Source organism: Pollicipes pollicipes, unplaced genomic scaffold, assembly GCF_011947565.3.
Source record: "Pollicipes pollicipes isolate AB1234 unplaced genomic scaffold, Ppol_2.1 Scaffold_2510;HRSCAF=2945_pilon_pilon_pilon, whole genome shotgun sequence".
Classification (NCBI taxonomy): Eukaryota; Metazoa; Arthropoda; class Thecostraca; order Pollicipedomorpha; family Pollicipedidae; genus Pollicipes; species Pollicipes pollicipes.
This window is the reverse complement of record NW_023596122.1, coordinates 14,623-37,366: the sequence shown is the minus strand read 5'-3', so window position 1 is coordinate 37,366 and position 22,744 is coordinate 14,623. Positions and strand designations below refer to the sequence as shown.

Below are 22,744 nucleotides of genomic sequence, written 5' to 3'. Positions count from 1 at the left end.
CTGCCTGATCTGTATGTGTCGGCGAGAGCGGGGCGCGCAGACAGCCACGCGCAGCAGCGGTGGGCCACTAGACACGGGCGGCGGAGCGAGGGCGCGGCCGGTGTCACCAGCCTGGCCGCTGGCCTATGGCACAAGCGTGACGGTCGCCAGATGCTGCCGGCCTCCGGAGTACCAATGGGAACACAACAATGACCGGTGCAACATCACAGCACAGCACATGGATCCTGGTCGTTGGAGGCGTGTAACTAGAAGCCCAAACACATCCAGCACCTACTACGTGGACAATATAGCGCGGCACAATGCCACTCAAACACAGTCCTGGTCACCCAACATCCGCACACTCACCCTCAGTGACAATCAGCTCTCCGGTTGCGCAGCGAGACGGTCGGTTATGCGCAGAAAATAATCGCTGGGTGTGCACGCCATCGCCTGCCGGGCCGGCCAGCCGGCAGGGTCAGGGTGGGGATCACGTGCCTGGTATCGATTCAGAATTTGTGAGATGCAAAATCAACGATTAAAGCTTGCGGGGGTTAGGTTACATCTGAGTGGCATCACGAGCTCACTGAGGCGCAGCGCGGCCCACTATACGACTGCGCAGCGTTATTAACTGACTACCCATTACTGTTGCGGACGGGGGGGGGGGGGGGGAGGGGGCGGGCGGAACATTCCATGTCAAATCGACCAAGTTCGACAACCACCCCATCCGGTTTCGATGAAACAGGATGGATATGGACCACTCGATACAAACGATAGCAGGCCGGTTTGTAGAACGAGCGACCTCTGAGGTAGCAACCACAGGCCATGCGGTATTCGCTTTGTTTCAGTGAAAACAGGGTCAATGAAAACATCCTGCTTTTGAATCTCGGCATCTCAGCTTTAAGGTGACAACCTGAAGCCATGAACTGACTGCAAGAAACTTCCATTGTATGTGCCATATCCACCGCGTTCCCCCAAACGCAGAGACCGGGTCAATAGCGCCTATTCGCGGTCGTCCTGACGTTGAATGAGACAAAGACTACACGCGTAACACACTAAGCAACGTGTGACGACATGCAGAACTCAATGATCTCAGCGAAATGTCGGTTCATACCACTATGGTGATGCCCAGGCCAGTTTCGGTCTCACGCGTGAACAGGCAGCGTAAGAACCAACGAATGTGAGCCTCGGCCTTACAATGACAAAACCGTAAGTTACAAGTTCATTGGCATATCAGTTTGCCTGCTGAGTTACAAGCACATCCGCCCGGAATTCAACGGTGACGTACTTCCGCGGCCGAATCTGCAGGCTCGAACCAGGGCCATAACACACGCATAAGGTGAGACCCACGCCAGGCTAGCAGGCCGCCAACTGGACTCCTTGTGAACACGAGACGCCCCAACAATCTCGGTCAAGCTGAAACGGTCGGCATAAAACGTCGCAACGGAACATGATGGACGGCACTGCGCTGCCTACGACACAGAGTCCAGAATCTTGTCGAATCTTCCTGCATATCGGTAATATGATCTTTGGCACTATCTACGCGCCCGTCCATTGGGTGCCCCACACGAGGCGATGGGCAATATCGCCGGCACCCTTGACTAGGCTGCTTTGTCAGAAGCTGCTGACTAGTTAAGTCATCAAAATATCAACCTCGGCAACAGCTAATAACGATCAATAAATAAAACAAATGTGTGACCCACTGACATCTAGTAACCATCCCGCTGCTCCCCACTTCCCAATCATCTAAATCCGGCGGAAAACAACAAACTGGAATGGGAGCTGCTGCATTGGGCGCCTCTACGCCGCCCACAGGGGTGTCGCACATCGCGTCAGCCGGCGGGGGCCGCTCCACCGGCTCCGTGGGCCCGCGTGTTGGCAGCCGCCGCGGCCGGGCCGCTCTAGCTGTCCGGGCTGATGAAGAGCGCGCTGACGGCGAACACCAGGAACACCACGCCTCCCAGCAGCGTGACTAGCGGGCACGGGGAGTCGCGTGTTAGTGGGGACCGCGAGCCTGACACCAGCACGAACGTCACGCGGCGCAGCTAGGACAGGACAAAGGTGCACCGGTGGGAGCTGGGAGCATCACAACACCGGTCTTTGGGCGCGACGGAGGGAACTGGAATCTGCAGTGGCCACGAACCACCCCAGACATCACGCAGAGTCGCTTGCGGCGATGGGGAAACCGGGGTCAGCGGGGGGGGGGGGGGGGCACGAGCCTTACGGCAGGGCCACCACGTGGCGCTGGTGGGCGCGACAGGGGAGAGCGGGGTCAGCTGGCCATGGACGTCAGACCAGCCACCGGACCGGGTCTAGCCGCGCTCGTCACGAAACATTCGCCGCGGCGCGTCAATATCCGACTCCCTCGCAGCGGCCCACCCTCCCCCAAGGGCATGACGCCCATGGAATGGGAAGCCCTCTGGTCATCTTCCTTGCCCATTCGCAGGTGTCCGTGTCGGCCGTCGCCACGACACGACACCGTCACCGCGCCCCATCTTCCGCCTGCGCGTGGGCCACAACGTGGCTGTCCTCGGCTGCACGCGGCTACGCGGGCGGCACGCACCTGTTTTGGCCGAAATCCGCTGCGCGATGAGACGGCCGCCGACCACAGCCAGCAGGGTGCACAGAGAATGCCCCAAAAAGCTGCCCAGTGTCACGCCCCACGCATCCTGCCGGCGGGCGACCTGGGGTCAGATGGCAGGCGTCGTCGGGGCGTCGCCACCGCCCCACGCGCCAGCACCGGTGTGTGGTACTGGGATCAACACAGCGACGACCGGTGCCACCTACACTGGCAAACGCACGTGCTGTTCGGGCCTCATGCACGTGCTTGATAGCGAACGTTCGGTTCATTTGTTACGCCAAAAGTCAAGATCGTGTCTGCTCGACACATGAGCTACATGGGTAACTATGGGCCCGGCGTGAAGTCAACGTACTGCGTTCGAATCAACAGGCAGACAACACACGGCCCACAGGTTCATAAAAAGCTCCAGCAGATGACACAAGCTTTAATTACCTCTCTAGCCGCGAGGAGGATGGTGGCGATCTGCGAGCGGTCGCCCCACTCGGCCAGGAATGTCAGCGTGAACGCCTCCAGGAAGACGCCTGACACGAACGACAGGGGGCTGTGTCGCTCTCGTCCTGCTTCTACATCCAGTGGCGTCTTCGAGCGCTGCAGCGGCGAACCAGGCCGTGCCAGAGCGGGTATCGCTGTGGCTTGTCGGAATGGCCAGACAGCACACCGGCACGTAGCACACAAAGCTCACGACAGAAGCTCCTGAATCTATCAGCATGAGCTTAACAAGCTGAGTGTGCATTAGACGGATAAACGTCTTTACACATAATTTTCAGTAACCTTTACATGCAACTTGATTCTGTGTGGCAGACGTCTATGCAAAGCAGCTTTATTCAGTGTTGCAGGTTTATCTCCCCCAGAACACGTGACTCGCTTGTCCGGCGCTCACGACGAGCGAAAATATTGGCATTAAGATCCAGAACACAACAATCGCCTATAACAAACCCACCTCGTCCTCGCGCTTGCGCAGATCCGTTTGCACCTCTTCGAACTCCTCCTGCGCCTCGTTCTGACCCATACGGATGCCGTCGTAGAGCATCTTGAAGCCGAACAAGGCGAACAGGGCGCTGGAGATGTAGTAAGTGTAGAGGCGCGGGATCACCTGGGCCGAGAAGCCCAGCAGCACTGCAGCAGTTGGGCGTCAGCTCGAACGGTCAGCAGCGGCATGGAGCATGGGGTGGCGGCACGACGCATGGAGCGGCGGCACGGCACACGGAGTGGAGGCACGGCGCATGGAGCGGCGGCACGGCACACGGAGTGGAGGCACGGCGCATGGAGCGGCGGCACGGCACACGGAGGGGAGGCACGGCGCATGGAGCGGCGGCACGGAGCACGGAGCGGCAGCAAAGCATACGGAGTGGAGGCACGGCGCATGGAGTGGCGGCACGGCGCATGGAGTGGCGGCACGGCGCACGGAGCGGCGGCACGGCAGACGGAGTGGAGGCCCGGCGCACGGAGCGGCAGCAATGCCCACCAACACACCACTGCAGTCAAAACACCGGGGAGTTTTGATGATTTTTTAATCCCCTTCGTCACCTCTCGCCAGGCAGCCCCAAAGCGACGCGCTACGTTTGAGGCAGCCGTTGGTCTTTCGGGGAGCTCCTATGTGCGATAACGCCGACAGGCATGGCACCAAAATACCATCGTATGTGTGTTAGCGCGCGCTCGCCGCCTGGCTGGGCGCGCCTCTGCGCAGCGGCTCGACAGTGACTGCGAGACCCGGTGGGACGGCACGGAAAAGACTGGGCGCGCCTCTGCGCAGCGGCTCGACAGTGACCGCGAGACCCGGTGGGGCGGCGCGGAAAAGGCTGGGCACGCCTCTGCGCAGCGGCTCGACCGTAACCGCGAGACCCGGTGGAACGGCACGGAGAGGCAGGCGAAACACAAGTCGACTGTAACCGGTGAGTGAGGACCATCACACTGTGACTGACTCGACTTCGGAACATGCAGCGGTCCGACCCGGTCCTCTGTTCTGACGGCCGACCACGCACTCACCGGACAGCACGGTCATGGCGAAGAGGGCGGCGACGGCGCCCAGCAGCACCGCCGGGGGGTGGCGCATGGCCATGATAGCCGCGATGAAGAAGGTCTTGTCGCCCAGTTCGGACACGATGATGACGGAGAAGGCCGCGACGAATCCGTGCGCGAACCCCACGTCCAGCGCCGCCGTGGCCGCCGGCGGGAACGGACTTCCATCATGTACTGTCACAGGCTGGTGAACAATGGCAGATGATGAATGCACTTAGGCTGGCAAATGAGTGTGCATGTAGGCTGGGGAAAATTAAATATGGCAAGAAAGATTACTTGAACAGTACCTCTACTGTGCAGATCACTTATGTGGATCATTTATAATACTTGTAGTTTATCCAGAAATCTCTGGTGCTCTTTGTTCATCAGGGCTGTAAATTCACTTAAAATATTTTAGCTACGAAGCAGTAAGTGTGTATACCAATCACCGCTCTCACTCCTCTCAATACATATGTGCATGCAAAGTGCATGAAATCATTGTCATAGATTACCACTTTTTCTGTTGATGATGCATGGGTGTGATGCTCTGCATCCAAGTGAGCTGCAGTGCAGCCCACCAAAGTCACAATGGTGATGCAGAAAAGCACCTGCTTCATATCCAGCTTCATATGCCGCATGCTGAAGATGATTGTTGTTAGGATATAAACATACATATATTAGTAATATCCATATTGCTACTCCCAACAATCAAACTTATTTGCTGATTTATCACATTTTTACATTAAAACTGCTTTAAACAACAAGTGGCATACATGCTACAGGCTACTCACACTAAATTGGTGAGCAGGCTTTGAGCTGGAGCTCAAAATGGCAGTAAAAATTAAGAGCACTTGATACATCTGGTGGACAGCTAGATTGTTGGGAGTTCAATGAGAGTATGCACCACCCCTGATCTGATTGTGCAAGATGTGCAACACACTAGTGATATCACAATTTTCTTGAACTTAACATTCCTACTGCCTCAGCCTGAACAACTCACACCATGGCTATGAAGAATGCAAAACTCTGGACATATGATCCTTCAACAGTCTACTTAAAATTCATCCACTGCACCAGATCCCAGCAAAGCATTGGTTTGCTAGGCCTCATCCTTATGTGGCAAACTTGTCCAGGCCTAACTGTGCTGAATCTTCAGCTCATTTGTTTGTGAAAAAAATATATTCTGGGTATATTCATATGAAACCATCTTTAAAACATAGACTCCCTAAGCACTAAATTAGGTAGTAACTGCAAAAAACTCTGAGCACTCTGATTTATGCTGCACATGCATTACAATTTTTTCAACATCACATGTGTAATTTAGATCTTACATACGCACCATACGTACCAAACGTTACAAATTTTGGACATCAGTTAATTTTAAGGAAAATACTCTTCTTCCTACACTGCATATGAGTTATTTCCTGGATATTGCACACTTAACAATACAAAACATCCAGGTAAATAGTAGGATGGCATGATATTGATCGATGCCGTGAGTGGGAGCTGGCATTTGCGGACACCGGTGTAGACTATTTGAAAACGGCGCTGAAAGAAGATTTCTATAAGAAAAAATATCACTCACAAGTTTTGTTTCACGAAGTATGAACGTTACCATCATACTATCACGGACTATCTTATCGGCATGAAGGGTGGGCACGAGCGCAAGCCCAGAAGTTTTTTTAAAATCAAAGCTGATGGACACATCTGCGCCACTTCCGCAAACCTTACGGGCTACCACATTGAGAAAACAGAAGCATCAACAATTTAATCCGCCTTTTCTTCCCTCACCCTCAAACCCGATGTTTTTTTTAGCCCGAGCAACCTCTGGAGTTGCCAAAGCCAACATGGACACACTTGTCATCTTCATTAGCATATCTTCTATCCAATCTCGGTCTCTCCTACGGAATGCGCTTCACGTACAGCCCACATACGGTTTCCCGCTGTCATACGGCTCACCACAATCTCGGTCTGTGGCATTCGCCACAGCAGGTGCTTTCGCACGACCGAAAACATTTATTCATGTTGCCGTAACCTGACAAGTGACAGTTTGGTGTTTTAGAGCGACTTTTGACGTTTTCAACGTTTCTCGTCGTTTCTATTTTTAAGACGCATTTAGCGAGGCACCATGGGCGAGGCATCGCCGGTGGATGTTGGAGCGTGTTAGCCGCGCAAGCGCCGAGGTCACGTCCGAGACCATGGTGGACCTTCGTCGACTGCCTGTGCTCCAGCAGGTGGTTTGTGTGCTGGAGATGGTTGTCGTGCAGCCCTCTCAGCAGCTGCCAGCTAGGCGCCGCTGCTTGCGCTGTCGCCGGGGGGGGGGGGGGGGGGTGGTCTCGGCCGCCTGTGACGGGAGTTGCCTTGGCCGGGCGCGCCTGCTGCGCCTGGCTGTGAGGGCCTCGCGCCGTCGCCTGATTTCTAAAAGTGTGGAGTTCGGTGGAGCCCGCCTAATAGACCAAGGTGTAAAGCGTGGAACTCAGTGGAGCCCGCTCAGGAGCGCCAGCTGGCAGCGCGCCCTCTGCCCAAGGGTGCACCGGCACCTGGCAGTCGCCTTCAGCGGGCGTGGTGTGGCGAGCGGTGCCGGTGGTAGGCTGCACGCCATGATGTTCAGACCGCACAGAATACCTGGAGGCTGCAGACTGCACGGACTAGCCGAGTACCGCAGTCACGTGACACGCTCCGCCACGGCCGCTGCCGGCGGATGGGTGGACTCTGTCCAGGGAAGCAGTTTCTCGCTGGATGTGTGAATGAAAAGTGTCACCACCGCACCGTGCTCACCTGCAATCATAATTGAGGCTTATTCTGCTAACTGTGATCTGCTGCCACGTCCAGCAGTACGGCAACTTGCCCCCGCTTAGACGTCCAGGGCCGCGGCGCGGAGAGCCGTGGCCCTGCGAGGCTCTATATCAGGGTTGTGCAGACGCCGCTGACAAAACTACCGGACCGGAAGCATCAAACGATTGGCACGCTCAACGCAGAAGATGGGCGTATGGCAGCGCCTGCCGCACGCGTCATCGGCCAAAGTGGTGGCGGGTCGTCTGAGCAGATAGAGGTTAGGCGCCTGTCGCACTAGTCATCGACCAAAGTGGTGGCGGGTTCTGAGCAGATGAGGATGGATGGTGCACTTGCAATGCTTTCCACCTTGTTCATTACACGCAGCACCGTCAACAAATAAATCTGCAAAAACTGCAACGTTAGCGTACTTTTTCTAGCAGTGGGCTTGCCCGCCCTGTACCCGCCGCTCGCGCCGCCTCTGCTAGACCGCAGGGTGCTGTCGGCCGCAGCAGCTGCTGTGGGACACCGCCCAGCTGTGCGTCTTTACCGTCGGCGGGGTCCGGTGCGCTCCCGCGAGATACAGCACCGATGCCGGCTGCCAGTCCTTCCTGCTAGGGGTTATTTTGTTTCACGCCGTGCTACGCTGACTCCGAGACAGCTGGAGACCGCGATTCCTGCACACAGGGACCCGACGTGATATTTTACGTCACAGGGGCGTCGTAGTGGTGGTACTACTGGCGGGGGGGGGGGGGATGGTGGCTGTAGTTCTTGGGACATTTCATGAGCCTAGCGGCAGCGACGATTTCTTTGTGACCATCCCTTACCAGGAAATAACCGATTTGACCCACAGATAACCCCTTTAACTCCTCCCTTTTACATAACCTATTGTGTCGAGGCACCGTAACCAAACTCCGATGTTTTGAAAACGAGGTGTGAACGTTTCATGAGAGCGCTATTAACTTCGGGTCAAAAGCTCCGCTTGTTTAGGCGCTGTAGTGAAAGAACAAAGTGGGGGCGTTTGATAGTGGGTCAAACAATTGTGTTGCTGCTGAAAAAATGCCTCACGATGCGATCGTTGGTTTCAAACTTATGTTCAAAATTGGCGGTATTCATGGTGTCGGCCACAGGGCTCATCCAGTCGCCAAGCCAGCCGATCACGGCGGCCTAAGGTTGAAGTAACTGGGCCGATGCGCCGAACAACCAACCTTTCCCCTTATGCTGAGGGCTTTCAATCGTCGCAGCCTGATTGGCACGAAGCTATCACTCAGGACTGTACGTGTTCACCCATTTTCGGGACGTACTGCAGTCCGGCGCTGGTGCTGGCGATATCATGAATTGACGTCAGCCGCATGCTATTGCATCGGCCGCTGAAAAATGACGGCTTCCGTGCAATCATGCTTGGATTATGCTTCTCGTCTATGCTCATGCGTGCCTGGATCCAGCTATCATGTGCATTGCTTTTATGTTGACAACATTCATAAGCCCTTATGTGCCAAAAGCTTGCATATATCCAGCTGTCAGTTTGGATAACAGCACACATCGGCCAAGTAGATTTTTCAGACTTTAGGGGCGAATGAGATCACCCTCGCACACAATTCAAGCAAAAATGCACTCCTGAAGATAGAGTTTACCTTATAACCTTTCAGGCTCAATTCCGTTCGGACGGTGATACTTATCTTCAACTGCAGATGTAGATTCGCCGCCCCCCCCCCCCTCCAAATCTCAAGAACGGCTAGTCCGATTTTGATGGGACAAGCACCAATGCATTGCTTTCAACCAGATCTTTCAATTTAAAATCGCAATTCTTTATTTTTCAGGAGGGCCAGTTACAGCAACTGGAAACTTTGGGCTTTTTTTGAAATGGTGCTGTGCCCATGTTTGGTAACCAACTTCAGTAGGACAAACAAGGTTCAGCCAGGAATGCACGTGTCCGTTATGAACCCAAACAAGAGAACCAAAACGGAAATTTTTGGGGGTGCTCGTAAGTGTTGAAACGATTATATTTGACGTGATAAATATATGCTGTTAAGGTCTAATTTGGCTCGTAGAACATCAGATACACATATTGGAAGCTAGTTTGTGTTGTATGACACATTGCGCTGGGGCACATGCAGGTAAACAGCCGGTCAGTTTTTCTTCGTCAGCACGCCACATGGCTCTACCATTCTGAGTTCTTGAAACTCCTGTCAATGTTATTGACACGCTCATTGTGATGCATATAGGTGTCTGTATAACACAAACTATCATATTAATTGCATGCTTAATTTAGACAAAAGGTACGGCACACCATCGTTTTCAGTTAGCTTAACGCCGCTCAGACGTATCCTGAAAAGTGAAGCCCTGCCTATTGTGCATTCTATTATCTCAAATTTTGACCTTATTCTCCCAAACACAAAGGAAGTGTACCGCACAACAGTGTGTTTGATGCCCTCTTCGCAGAGCAGATTGTTTGCCTGAAGGAAGAGCCTGGAGCCATCCCTGGAAGAGCTATTTTTAAAATTTTTGACACTACAAACCCATGTATTAATTCTCAACTCAATGAAAACCGACACAATTTTGTAGGACTGCAGCGGACTATTAAAGAGTGGCAAGCACAAAAAAACCGCTTGGAAGGTGAGAGTGTCTGTCCCGCGCGGGGAATGGGGTGGGGTTCCAGTATCAAACATGTATAAACGTTGTCGTATTCCATTCAAACCTCTCTTGAGTTGCCGCTGGTAGGTCTCAAACTGAAAACAAGGCAGCATCGTTGCCGTCATAGATTTTTCTTCATACGGAGAAAACATTTGGTTTTGCGTGGCGAAAGCATAAATCTTAACTTCCAAGGCATGGCCTAAAAGAGAGGCAGGACGTAAGCTTTGCGGTGATATGGTTCAGGAATGCCGCATCGTTAATTACTGCGACCGCCGCACGAAAAATCCAGTTTGCTACGCACTATGTGACTAAAAGTACGTGCATACGTCAAACACGAGCACAGCGTTACAGAACTTTTTCTGCTGGATTGTTTTGCACGCTTGATAACTTCGCTCCCAACAACAGCAGGACATGATGAAGCACAAACACCGGGTCTCACAACAGTATTGCACTATTCGCCAGCCTAGGATGGGGTCCGAGACTCATTTGAGGCAGCAGGCTCAACCCCAGCGGAAGAAGTCTGCTTAGCCTCAGCTGGGGCAGCAGACTCAGCCTCCGCTGTGACAGCAGACTCAGCCTCTGCTGGGACAGCAGGCTCAGCCTCTGCTGGAGCGGCGGACTCAGCCTCTGCTGGGACAGCAGACACAGCCTCTGCTGGGACAGCGGACCCAACCTCTGCTGGGGCAGCAGACTCAGCCTCTGCTGGGGCAGCAGATTCAGTCCTCCGCCGGGGCAGCAGACTCAGCCTCTGCTGAGCCAGCGAGCTGGACTTCAGCCGAGACGGAAGACCCATCGGCAGGCGAATCTTCGTGTTTTGCGGCGGGCTCCGCGGTGGGCTCTGCAGCGGGCTCTGCAGCGAGCTCGGCGACTGGCACCTTGACTCCGGCCGCGTCCCCGGCCCCCGCCTCCGGCCTGACGGCGACTGCGGCCGAGTGCGGGTGTTGCACATGCAGTTCCGTTTCCTCCCTCGTCGCTTTCGGCGGCCTCGGTGTGCAGGATAGCGCCGTCGTCAGCCGAGCCCGACGCGCGCGCCGTTCCGTCGGCTGAGCCCGACCTGTGCGCCGTTCCGTCAGCCGATTCGCTGGTCCTCACCTGCGACGCCGACGCCGTGCGCTCTGCGTCGATGCCGAGCGCCGAGCTCTCCAGCTTCACCAGCTCCGCCTCCGGCTCGTCCAGCACCTCGTGGTCCACACAGTTAGAGCTGTGACTGTGAATGCCGACGTTGATCTCCGCGGTGGAGGAGCGCAGCGAGAGGCGCGGATTGGAGTCACAGCGCAACATCATGTGCGACGTCGTTAGGGCTGCGCGTCTGCGTGATGCGCGACGGGATGAGGCTGATCTCGCTGCCAGGCGGCCTCGTTCGCTGGACCGGCATGCTGGCGGCGGCGCGCGGCAGGAATCTGGTCGCGTTCAGATGGTGATCGTCGGAGGGCAACGCCGCCAGCGAGTCGCGGGCCTCGTCATCGGCAACGGTCGACGCCACCACGGCAGGTGGCAGGGTCTCTCTCGGCGATTTGGCCGCCGTCTCCCCGTTCTCGCGCGTCAGATCCTCAGAATTGAGCACGTCCTCGTCGGAGACAGCCGGCGAAAGTTCTTGTATGCGACCGAACACGGCGTGGTCCTGCAGCACGCTCTCCACCTGGCGCTGCGTCTTGTCGCGGTATTCGGGCAGCATCTTCACGTTAGGGCTCAGCACTGTCAGGAAGCTGTGTCGGCCGTACATCTGGTTGGGGTCCATGCACTCTGGTAACATGGCAGGCAGTGAGTGTCGCTTCATTTTGGTCATCGATTTCTTGTCCGGACTGGGAATGATGGGCATGGAGGTGCGGTTCTTGAAGAACTCCTTCAAATGAGAGGTAGGAGGCGCGTGACGGTGACCACCGTGGCCTGCATCGTCACTGCTGTGCCTTACCGAAATGGCTGCCAGGCTACTGACGATCACTTCAGGGTTCAAACCCAGGGTTTTGCTGCCGAATACCGGCCTGAACGGGGCGATCGTGGGCGCTGATTCGTCTTCGTCGGCTTTGGAATCGACCGCCGGTGCCTCAGCCCCCCGTTCTGCCACCATCTCTCCCTTTCTAAACAACTTCACTGTCCATTGCCTTTGCCACCTGGTTTTGGGTAACATTCAGCGCCTGCTGCATGATCCCTTTAGCTTGCTTCAAAGTGGTGCCAATGACGTTGGAGACAAGGCTTGACATGTCGCTGATAAACTTCTCGCGGTCAGCAGCACTCATCTGAGGGAGCGCTTCTAACGTAGAGTCGGGTATCGGAGTAAAATATTTGTTTTCATCTTTCATTTGGTTTCGGAGATCCTCCAACTTGCTCAACACACCTTGCTTCAGTCTCTCCCTGGCTTCCGCCTGGGATGGGGTCGGGCTGACGATTTCTGTCTCCTGCCCACCGACCACATCATAGCTCTCCGTACTCTTGCGCAGCTGTTTCTCTGACTGGTACGCTATCTCATCGATCAGCTTCTGGGTGTTGCTGGCTGGGGGCAGCTCCGTGAGCGTCGCGGGGCCTTTGCCTCGTCGGGTATGGGCGTGGCGGGACGGTCAGCCACTGTCTTCAGGTCGGAGAAGGTCTGACCTGACGCCAGCGGACGCGGCCGCACGATGCTGCGTTCGCTGAAGTGCACGCGCTCCTCGCCAGGCTGTCCGATGGCGACACCGCTGCCGGTGGCGCGCTGTTGCTCCGGCCGCGGGTCCATTGCGTCGATTCCGAGCAGCGCCACATCAGTGCTGCTGCCCTCCATCAGTTAGAATAGACACCTCGCGCCTGCAGCAGGGCATCGGTCACCACACGCTGCGCCACCGATGTCGCCTGATCCTGGTCCATTCTCTCGGCCGACCAGGAGATCACAAACCGATCGATGAGAGGCCGCGAGGATACCTTCAGCAGCCGGCGACCGCCACTCTTGCTCGCTTCCTGACGTCGGTAGTGCTCTATTATGTGCGCGGGGCTCATCTTTTTCACCAGCCCTGCGGATTCTTGGAAGAAGAATTGCTCGGTGATTTTGTTAGCGACTAGGTCATTCAGCAGTTGCTGCATCCGTCGGTGAGGGCCCATAGTTCTGATATATCTGTTTCGGTTTCACTTGCAATATTGTTGGTGTAAATGCAAGCAGTTTTTTGATGTCATTCAAAGACCTTTCATCTAGAGCCTTGAAGAGTTTTTCTTGACGGTACCAGAGATCCGTGTACACCTTATCGGGGCCTTCGGAAAGCAGTGCACTTTTGTTCTTATATTGCCCTTCCTCCATCCCACGAAGATCTTTAACTACTTTACTGTAATAAGCGTCGTTTCTTTTCCCTCTGCAAGATGTCCTGAGATTCTCCCAGCTGTCTTATTCTCGACTCATCCTCTCGCATTATCTTGACCATGATGTTATGTTTCCAGTCTGCCTGACCTTGGTCCACGATCCTTCTTCTAGCATGATTCTTTTCTTGCTGCATGTTGTTCTTTGTCTGCCACTGTTGTTTCATTTTTTGCTGTTGCTCCTCAACCAATGCCTTTCGGCTTTCTTCTATTCTTTGTTGCTCAACAATTCTCCTCTTTCTCAACATTTCCTGCTCTCGCAATTTCTTTCGAATCTCTCTTGTTTTGTCCTCTTTTGAAAGTATAAATGGTGCTCTTGTTTGTTCAACCGACCTCGTTTGTCCTTGACAGACAGCTGGCGTCGAGCTTTGTGAAATTCCTAATGGATCACTTGAACCCTTGTTTCGTCGGTTCGCAACATTGTCTGCCGGCGCACCACCACCGTTTTGATCTGATGGCCCTCCCCAAAACTCTTCCGGTTTGTGATTCGCGATAGAACTAGGATTTTCTACTAGTTCATAACTGCTTCCCTTGCGTATTCGTTTGCGCTGTTGTGCATACCCACTGGACCCTTGCTTGCGGAGAGGTTTTCGGCTCTGCATTTTGCTGAAGCATGTGCAAGACTTACTTTTTGGTTACGCACTTCATATCAAACCTTCCGTTTCTTTACAAGCTTGTCTCCCAATCATAGTCAGCACACAACTTTGCATGTCAAATGGGGCCTTGTTGTTACCTTCCTTTTCGCACCTTCATGTCAGCGTGGTTAACGCTGTTTTGGACGTGCACCGTAACAGGGTTGTTCCGGTTGAGATAGCTGGAATATTTCTTGTGCTTTTAATATTTGACAGCTTACAGCTTATTCTTATTACTGAGATGAAAAACATAGTAAATCTGGCTGCATGTCCAGAAACATACGCTCAAGTTAAAATGTATTGTTTTGGATAGAGAAATAGTACGAAACGTTATTAGAGGACTTTTAAATCGTAACGTAAACACGTAAAGACCAATGCGGAAAACTACATCTCTAAGAATGGAGATCAAACAATGATGCACAAAAACAAACCATTTGAAATATTCAAAGCCACACAACGCATTCTCGTGCAATTTTTACTGCTGACTTTTGGTGTGGAAGACATATCAAGTTAAGTCTTGCGTAGTACCTGAATTTATTTTGTCACAAACCTCAAAGGTGGTGCGTGCATGAGTCTTTGTTTGAGTCAATCTTTAAGGGACATGAAGACGTCACGACACAAAAACATCAGGTCAAACAAAGAGCCACAAGGGCCCATCGAGATTGGCCCATCCCAGGTTCTGCACACATCCTCGACACTAATCTTACCACCTGACCTGCCTGCATTCAGCGATAAATGAGATCCTTAGACCGACAGAGCTTGTTCAAACGATTTTTAAAGGTTGCTAGAGAAGAACTTCCAACAACTTCGTTCGACTATCCATTCCGTTGATTCGCTACTCTTTGACTAAGCGACATCTGCCTCTACTACTACCTCTTGCCAATTAAAACTGGTTTCCTCTAAGTTTCGGCCTAATTTCCAGTGTTATTTATAGATCTACCTTACCCATCCCTTTCATAATTTTGAATGTCATTATCAGATCCCCCTAAGTCTGCGATATTACAGTGAACACAAATACAAGGCCTTAAGCCTATAGTTGAGTCACTGGGATTTCACGACGCACTCAGCTCTCAAAGCTATATGGCGTCGCTTGCCTTTCACCCTGGCAAGAACGACGGGCATCGCGGGAGTCGAATCCCGTACCTTCTTAGATTCTAACTTGCCCATCCCATTTATCATCTTAGCTGGTTTTCGCTGCACCCCTTCCAGCTTATCTATCTCTCTTTGAAAGCATGGGGACCAAGCCGGTACACAATGCTCTAGGTGTGGTCTGGCATGAGTTAAGTGCAACTTTCTGACAAATTCCTTCCATTGCATTGCGTATTATTTTTAACAAGTTCCAATAACCAAGGTGTCTTGCTACTAGCCGCGTCACATTGCATTTAAGTTATTGAAGTCCCTGCAAACCATAAACCCTAAGTCCTTGCCTTCCTCGATCTGGCCAAACTCACGGTCTTCCATCGTATAGTTAATGCCATCACTACCTGGACTGTCCAGATGCATCACCTTACATTTATGATAATTAAACGACGCTACTACAGAGAAGCCCAGTTTACTAGTTTCTCTGAGTCAAGTTTCACCTGGCCTGCATTTTGCGACATCCTGGTCGATTTAATATCGTCAGTAAATTTAAGCATCTTACATTCTAATCCTATCTTAATATAATTTACAAAGGTAATGAAGAGCAAAGGGTTCAGCATCAATCCCTGTGAAACGCCACTCTCTACCAGCTCTCACTGAGATTCAGTACCACTTAACACCATTCTTTGTTTCCTGTCATGCAGCCAAACTCCTACTCAGCCAAGAGTTGTCCCATCAATGCCATGCATTTTTGGCTGATATAAGAGATGCTGGTGTGGAGCCTAATCAAACGCTTTACTAAAATATAGATAAACAACATCTGAGCTTTTGCCGTCGTCCACCTAACTAGTAGCATGCACAGTAAGCTCCAGAAAATGCGCCAAACAGGGCCTAGCAAACAGAAAATCATGCTGACCACCATTTAATGACTGATACCTACCTGAGCGTGACTGAATGCTAGCCTTAATGGATTTCTCTAAGATTTCCCTCATTTCCTGAGATGCCAGATTTCCTTCAAGTTATCCCTTATCTTACCCTGGATCACATCAAATCCACAAGACTGCATTTTGCCAGATTTAATCAGCTGCTGGGGAGATCACACATAGTCTCCTATGTAAAAGCTGAAGAAAGCTGCCTACTAAGAGCATCTACAATACTCCTGTCCTCCATTAATGACTTCACATCCTCAGCGACAGGGCCGATATAGGACTCCTTAGACTTGATATTGCAGTGGATAAAAAATGCATTGACATCGCAAGAGCAAGTGTCTGCTAGCCGTACTTCTGATAATTTGTTGGCTACTCTGATTTTTTTTCTCTCGGTTTTCTATAGCAATCCTGTATAATTAATGCCTTGCTCCTTTTTGTGCCCTGGACTTTCTGCCTGTTGTATGCCGCCTTCTGCACAGCCATCAAATTGCGAGCTGTCTGCGTCAGCCATGGGGTCTTTCTTGAGCTATTTTCTCGCATTTTCCTAAAGTGAATAAATCTTTCCTGCCCCTTTTCTGAAATATCCTGGCATATTGCCCACACCTGTATGCAATGAGTCCAGTTAGAAAATCTTCTCAACAAAAACTAGCAAGGAAGGCAGCAAGTTTGTCAAATTCACTCCCCCCCCAACAAAATTTAGAATAAGAACATGATACACTTTATCTAAATAACCCAGATACAATGCAACCCTTAAAATACTATGTTTACTCTCCCCCAGTGTCTCACTTATTGTCAGCGCATCTACTGACACTCCCTCATGAGCCATAACAAGATCACGTACTTAATATCTCCGCTAGTGGGTTCGCACTCCAGCTGTTGAAAAATCTCTAAAACAAGCAAGAATGTTTGTGTGAGTATTTGACACTTGGCCAAAATTTACACTCCATAAGGTTGAAATCTCTCAGCACCAAACATTTTCCACTCACACCCCGGCCGATTTCTTTACATATGTCTGTGGTCTACATCCTGACAACTATTTGGAGGCCTATGGAAAGCTCCAACACGTAATTTGTTACCCTTCGACATAATCAAATCGAGCGTAAGGGATTCGAAACTATCGGATCTCTTCATACCCTGCAATTCTATATTTCATATTTTGCCTTACATAGGCTAAAATTTGCCCTCCTTTTTCGCTTTTCCATGACAAGTAAATATATTGTAATCAGATGCTTCAAAATTTCTATAAACTGTCCCTGAAAAGGTGCTCACTGATACTAGAACCAGTGATAGCTATCAGGTCTAGATATTCTTCCAGCATGTGGGCATGTAGCTCGCCAAACTTGTGCTTGATACTTCCTGCATTTACACAGAAACACCTAGGTTTTTGAGGGTGCATATTATTGCCTTGAGCCAAATAAAGTAGATGGAGCTCTTGCGACGTTTGCCAAACGACAGTCATTGCAAAAATCACTGCGCATCGATGACCCACTATCTTACTCAACACTCAGTATGCTTCTTCGAAATGTCCATTTGGGAGCATTGCTGATAGGCAGGTTAGCTCGGGCCATGCGACAGTGGCCAAAATGTGCGCGGGTGTGACATGCTTTTAAAGTAAGGGGATCGCGACAGTACTGCTTAGGTACACTGTCGCTTGTCTCATGTTTATTTTTTCGTTCCAAAATCGCGAGTGTAGAAGCTCGCGAAAGCCAATCGACCATTATTGGGTAGAATATACGCCCAGAAGCACATTAAAGTCTTCCAGCGATCCTTAGGTCCCCCTGTGGCGCTATAAGCTGCGTAACCGATGTCAACTTAACATTCCTTTCCTGACACTGATCTCTGGTATCCATGGTACTGCGAATTTTACACTTGAGCTCCCGAGTAACCGCGGCTTGGGTAGACAGACAACAGACACTGTTGGATTAATGACGCTGTGTGCCATTCATTCACATTATAATATACAGTAAGTGGCACTCGGCGACTCGAAAATCTGTCGCAACATCATTTTCTCAGCAGCATTGAGATATGTCCGTTTCAAGCCACCGCGTACCAAACCTGATGGTTTCGATTTAGAGCGAGTACCCCACCTTTGCAGTAATTTTCACTTATTGTTACACCAAATGCGTGCGACTTGATCAATGGCACCAGTTTCCTTGAAATAGTTCTGCATAGCTTAAATTTTTTTGAAGTAGCCACCTCTGCGGCAAAAATCTCATTCGTCTCCATGCTCATCACTATGAAAGCAATACGTTTAATTTGCCTTGCTCTTCATGTGTTCTTCAATGATTGCAAAACACAACTTCGTCAAAAGGTTTATGTAATAAATGCTACGAAAGCCTAAAACACTCTGTATGGTCAAAAACATATGCAAACACCCAGCTTTTATCCCGCGAATTCAGCAAAACGTTATACTACTGCTCTGATTACACCCCTATGGCGTTTGCTGCTGTGGCTAATCCGGAGGCGCATTTTTGCTTTGGGAATGGAGTATCACATGGTCCGAAGTAACGCACTGGTTCGAGCTTCAACCACTGTGGTTCTTGGTGACAGGCCATTGCCGCCCGCGGGGCAATCACCAGCATTGTTTTGCTCTCACCAGTAGAGGTGCGCACGGCGGTTGTCACGACAACGGTGGTCGTGACTGCAGAGAAGAAGCTTAGTGCTGTTACACAGCGTTGACAGCGTAATTTGGACTTAAAAGTAATTGAAATGGATGTCCGTATTATGTCTTAGCAGAATATGCCTTTGAAATATACTCTCAGTGGCACACTCCCTTTAAAGCGGTATTGGATGCCAGACGATAAGCGAAACAATGGACAAATTTATGCATTGCACTTCCCTGCGCGTGTCGCGAAACATGCGAATATTTCAGTGGATAATGGTCAGCATTAGTTCAGCTTTACGCATGTGTCATTTTTCGACTTCATCTCACTCGGTTTAAGAGACAATGATATGCATTCAAAATCGTTTTGGGGAAAAACGTCACATAGATCGCTTCCCGGTCATTTGCTGACGTCACCATGGGTTGAACGGTTCCGCGAAATTAGCGCTACAGCAAAAACTCCTACCCAACAGGAGTGCTACCAAATGATTTTTTTGCCCGTACTTATGTACGACATTGATGCTACGCCCCAAAGCTTATGCTGCAAAAACTTAAGATCGCCATGACTTCTACTGCGAAGACTTATGCCATTACTTAATTGCGTTGTATTTGGTATTAGTAAGTATTACATTAGTTATATAGTCGTTACTTATACACAATATTACCTCTAATACAAAATAAAAGCTAAAAAATAGTGCTACAATAAAAACTTGTACCCCTCGGAGTGCTACGACGTTGCTACTATCAATAAGTATACACGGCATTAGTGCTGCGCGACAAAACTTCTGCTGCAAAAACTTTTAATCTGCATTAATTCTACTGCAAAAGCATACAGTCATAACTTACACACGACTTAACTTCTACTGCAAAGATTTAAACGCGACATTGGTGCTACACGACAAAACTTATATTTCAAAAACACATACCATACCCTTCATTACCTCTACCGCCAAAAACTTGTACAGTAATCGCGCGCACACCGCATTACTTCAATTGCTTAAAGACCTTGTGTAACATTAGTCCTACAGCAAAGACTTGTGGTCAAGTCTTTGCTGTTCACGTAATGGGTGATGTATGTTTTTGCAGCATACGTTTTGTCGTGTAGTACTCATGTCGTGCACAAGTTTTTGCAGTTGAAGCAATGCCGCTTGCAAGTGAAGACTGTATAAGTGTTTGCTGCATAAGAAATGAAGAGTATAGGTTTGCTTAGCATTAGTTTGGTCCTGTGGTTTTCATGTTGAGTATAAGTTTTTGTATTATAATAATGTTGCATTAAAGTGTGGACTACCTACATAAATCCTACTACTAAATACCGCTACTACATAGAGGTGGCGACTATAGAAATCCTTGCTGCATCAGCAGTGACAAATAAAAGTTTGTGTAGCGTGAGGTTTATCGCGTTTAAGTCTTTGCAGTACAAGCAATGTCGCATTTAAGTAAAGTCTGCATAAGGTTTTGCAGTATAAGTGATGTTGCGTACAACTGATACGACACGCCAGCATGATGTACATAATAGTTACCAAGATATAAGGAAAAAGTTGAGAGGGGAACTGTGATGACCCTTCTCGCCGGTGTCGTAATATGCCAGAGATGGACAAAAAAGTGCTACTTAAGCACTTTTAAAAGACTTGGCTTGTTTCACCATCTCAATATGGGCAACTACACGACACACACCACACGATAGAACTAGTCGAACATGACCATCGTTCGTCACATTCTTCAAGCGCACACCGAAACAAGTGATCTGGGTGTATGAAATGGGAAGGTCATGCATGAAAGGCCACGTCATGGTGAATGAACGCCTGTTACGATACTGAAATAGTTACATGCTTGCTTATTTTAAACAAGTCAGCGTTGCATCCAACATGTACTTTGCCAGCCAACCCCATATCGTCCATCTGTCACAATTGTGGCATCGGCAAAGGTGGACACAGGCACCAAACTAGGAAGAAAAGGGGCGAACGGCCTTTAAGTTCCGAGGCAGCATTGCTCGATATCACGTGCTCAATATACAGTTGCGCGCCTCTCTCCAAGATCCGGCATTCGCCAACAACTCAAACGGCTTGCACATCCGCCTGTGGGCTCACCAGTTATAAGTCAGAGTTATTACTTCCAATTAGAGTTATGGGTTTCTGCACCGAAAATAGCTTACCTTCACCAGTACAGATTAACCGAAGATATCATATCATTTTGGGGATAGATAATGTTCGTGCCACGTGACCATGAGCACCGCTGGTACCGTCGAGTACTTTCGTGATATGACCCAACAATGTATTGATTCGTCGTTGAACTGGCAACTCTTATGGTATGGAGAGTGGATTATTTTAAACAGAAAAGCTCATAATGCAGAAGGTTTTGAATGCTGAATAATGCCAGCTCCATAGCCATCTATAATACTAGCTTTGAATACTCCATTTACATCCAGAAGAATTGATAATATACCACATAAGTCTTATGCAGTGCGTTACAGACGTCTTTCGGAATTTCATGCTCAAACAGGAATGCTGGTTCAGGCTTCAAACTTTCATTTGATCCTTGGCCGATCAAAATAAGTAGAACAGAACCCGATATTGCAGGGGCGGGGCTGGGTACGAGAGGAACCAGCATCCGCAGGAATTTCTCGTAACATTCGTTGCTTAAAGATCACCTGTGCGGAAACGTTCACCATTACAAATCCCAGGGTTTGGCGGCGTTGAAGCAGCTGAGTGATAGCACGTGGCGCACAGTGGCCGGGGCGCTCTCTCACCTGGTACTCTGTGGGAGACCACTGGCGCTCACCCAGCCGACCGGTGAGCCGCGTCGCCAGCTGGCGAGCCTGCCTGCTCCGCGGCGCTCCCACCGCCACGTGGCGCGTCACGCGGTCACACGTGCCGATCTGGTCAGCGCTCTGCCCAGCTGGCTGGGCGCTGATGAAGCATCTGGGCGGTGGCCGGCACGCCTGCCGCCGACATGGCCGGTGTTGGCGGCGGCACCTGGGCCGTTCCCACTGTGACTGAAACACGGCCGGTCGTGCAGTGGGTGGGGTGGGGTGGGGGATGGGAGGAGCACGAGTGAGGAAGGCCTAAAACAAATCAACGAAGGAGTCGATGAGGAAGGTGGACAGCGAACGATCGGGCGCAAGAAAAAACAAAACACGGCAAGATAAGTGTCAGGAGGCTGGCCACGTGCGTACGTCCACGACACGTCCGCTGGCGTACGTGCGAACAGGTTCGATGCCAATGCACAGGTATTCGCAAACGGGAGCCAAGTCCTTACCCATCAGCTATCAGTAAACGAGAAGATATGTGGAGGCGTTAGAAAGTAAAATTGGACACTGCATTCGCCAGCTGTGAATGCCACCTGCTCCAGTGGTAAAGCGGTTGGTGAGACGGTCGGTCAGGTCAACGTGGAGGCGTACGCCGTGGATTCAGGGCGCAGTGATCGAGAAGATCGTTTCCAACCTAAGATGCGGCATTTCGCTGAAGGGTGCAGAAGTCTGACTGCCCGATGATTGCCTTGTCGGACTGCATGACGCTTATGATAGACAGCGCTGTTAGGTCAACAGGCTGGAGTAAACTTTACGCTGGGTTGATGCGGGGTTATGAGCATCAGGTTGACGGGGTGGTTGAGTTCTCCCAACAGACTTTGCCTCCGATGCTCCTGGCCCTAACATCGCCGGAACAAATATTGCGCACACTTAAAACTATTACAGTGAATACAAAACGCGAAACTCATACACGGTCAAGAGTTAGCCTGCGATGATTTCAATGCTCACTAAGAAAAATAGCAGTTGACACCTTTCATGGATACACTATCGGAATTGTAACGAACCCCAGTAAATGCATAACGTACACTGCACGTTGACTTTCCATGTGAACATTACTGGACGTTATGACGTCCAGCGCACGTATCAAAGCACATCAATATCACTGTCACGCGTGATTTCGACGTGCATGGGTAGTCTGCATCCTGCATATTCTCAACCAGGCACGGGGCGCTCCGTTGCAAGGTAACGGAACACGGTGTACGGCTGCCATACGGCCCTGGATTTGCCATTCATGGGGAATTAGTAGTTTGCACGCTACAGGTATGCGCACGCTGAACAACTTGTGCTCTAACGAGCGTGGGAAATGCAATGAATTGCTGTATTACGGCCAAAGCGGCGGCATAAAATGACGCGTGCCCACACGCCAGGTGAGGCATTTCAGCCATTAATCCATGCTTCGCGGGCGGGCAGCGTACG

General features: G+C 50.8%; 1 protein-coding gene across 3 annotated transcripts; it reads right to left on the bottom strand.

Annotated features, from left to right (window-relative positions):
- Window positions 1-45: 45 nt before the first annotated feature.
- LOC119097309 (transmembrane protein 165) lies at window positions 46-21,315 on the bottom strand. Of its 3 annotated transcripts, none has more exons than XM_037220367.1 (7): window positions 21,269-21,315; window positions 5,068-5,194; window positions 4,544-4,760; window positions 3,498-3,673; window positions 2,990-3,145; window positions 2,540-2,660; window positions 46-1,948 (listed from the first exon to the last, which is right to left on the bottom strand). In XM_037220367.1, the coding sequence occupies exons 2-7, from the start codon at window positions 5,191-5,193 to the stop codon at window positions 1,878-1,880; spliced, it is 867 nt and encodes a 288-aa protein (XP_037076262.1). In that variant the 5' UTR covers window position 5,194; window positions 21,269-21,315; the 3' UTR covers window positions 46-1,877. The 3 variants fall into 3 exon arrangements, with proteins under 3 accessions (XP_037076262.1, XP_037076254.1, XP_037076269.1); XM_037220359.1 differs by lacking the exon at window positions 21,269-21,315 and adding an exon at window positions 6,141-6,227; XM_037220374.1 differs by lacking the exon at window positions 21,269-21,315 and adding an exon at window positions 6,141-6,227 and having other exon boundaries at window positions 2,540-2,645.
- Window positions 21,316-22,744: the final 1,429 nt, after the last annotated feature.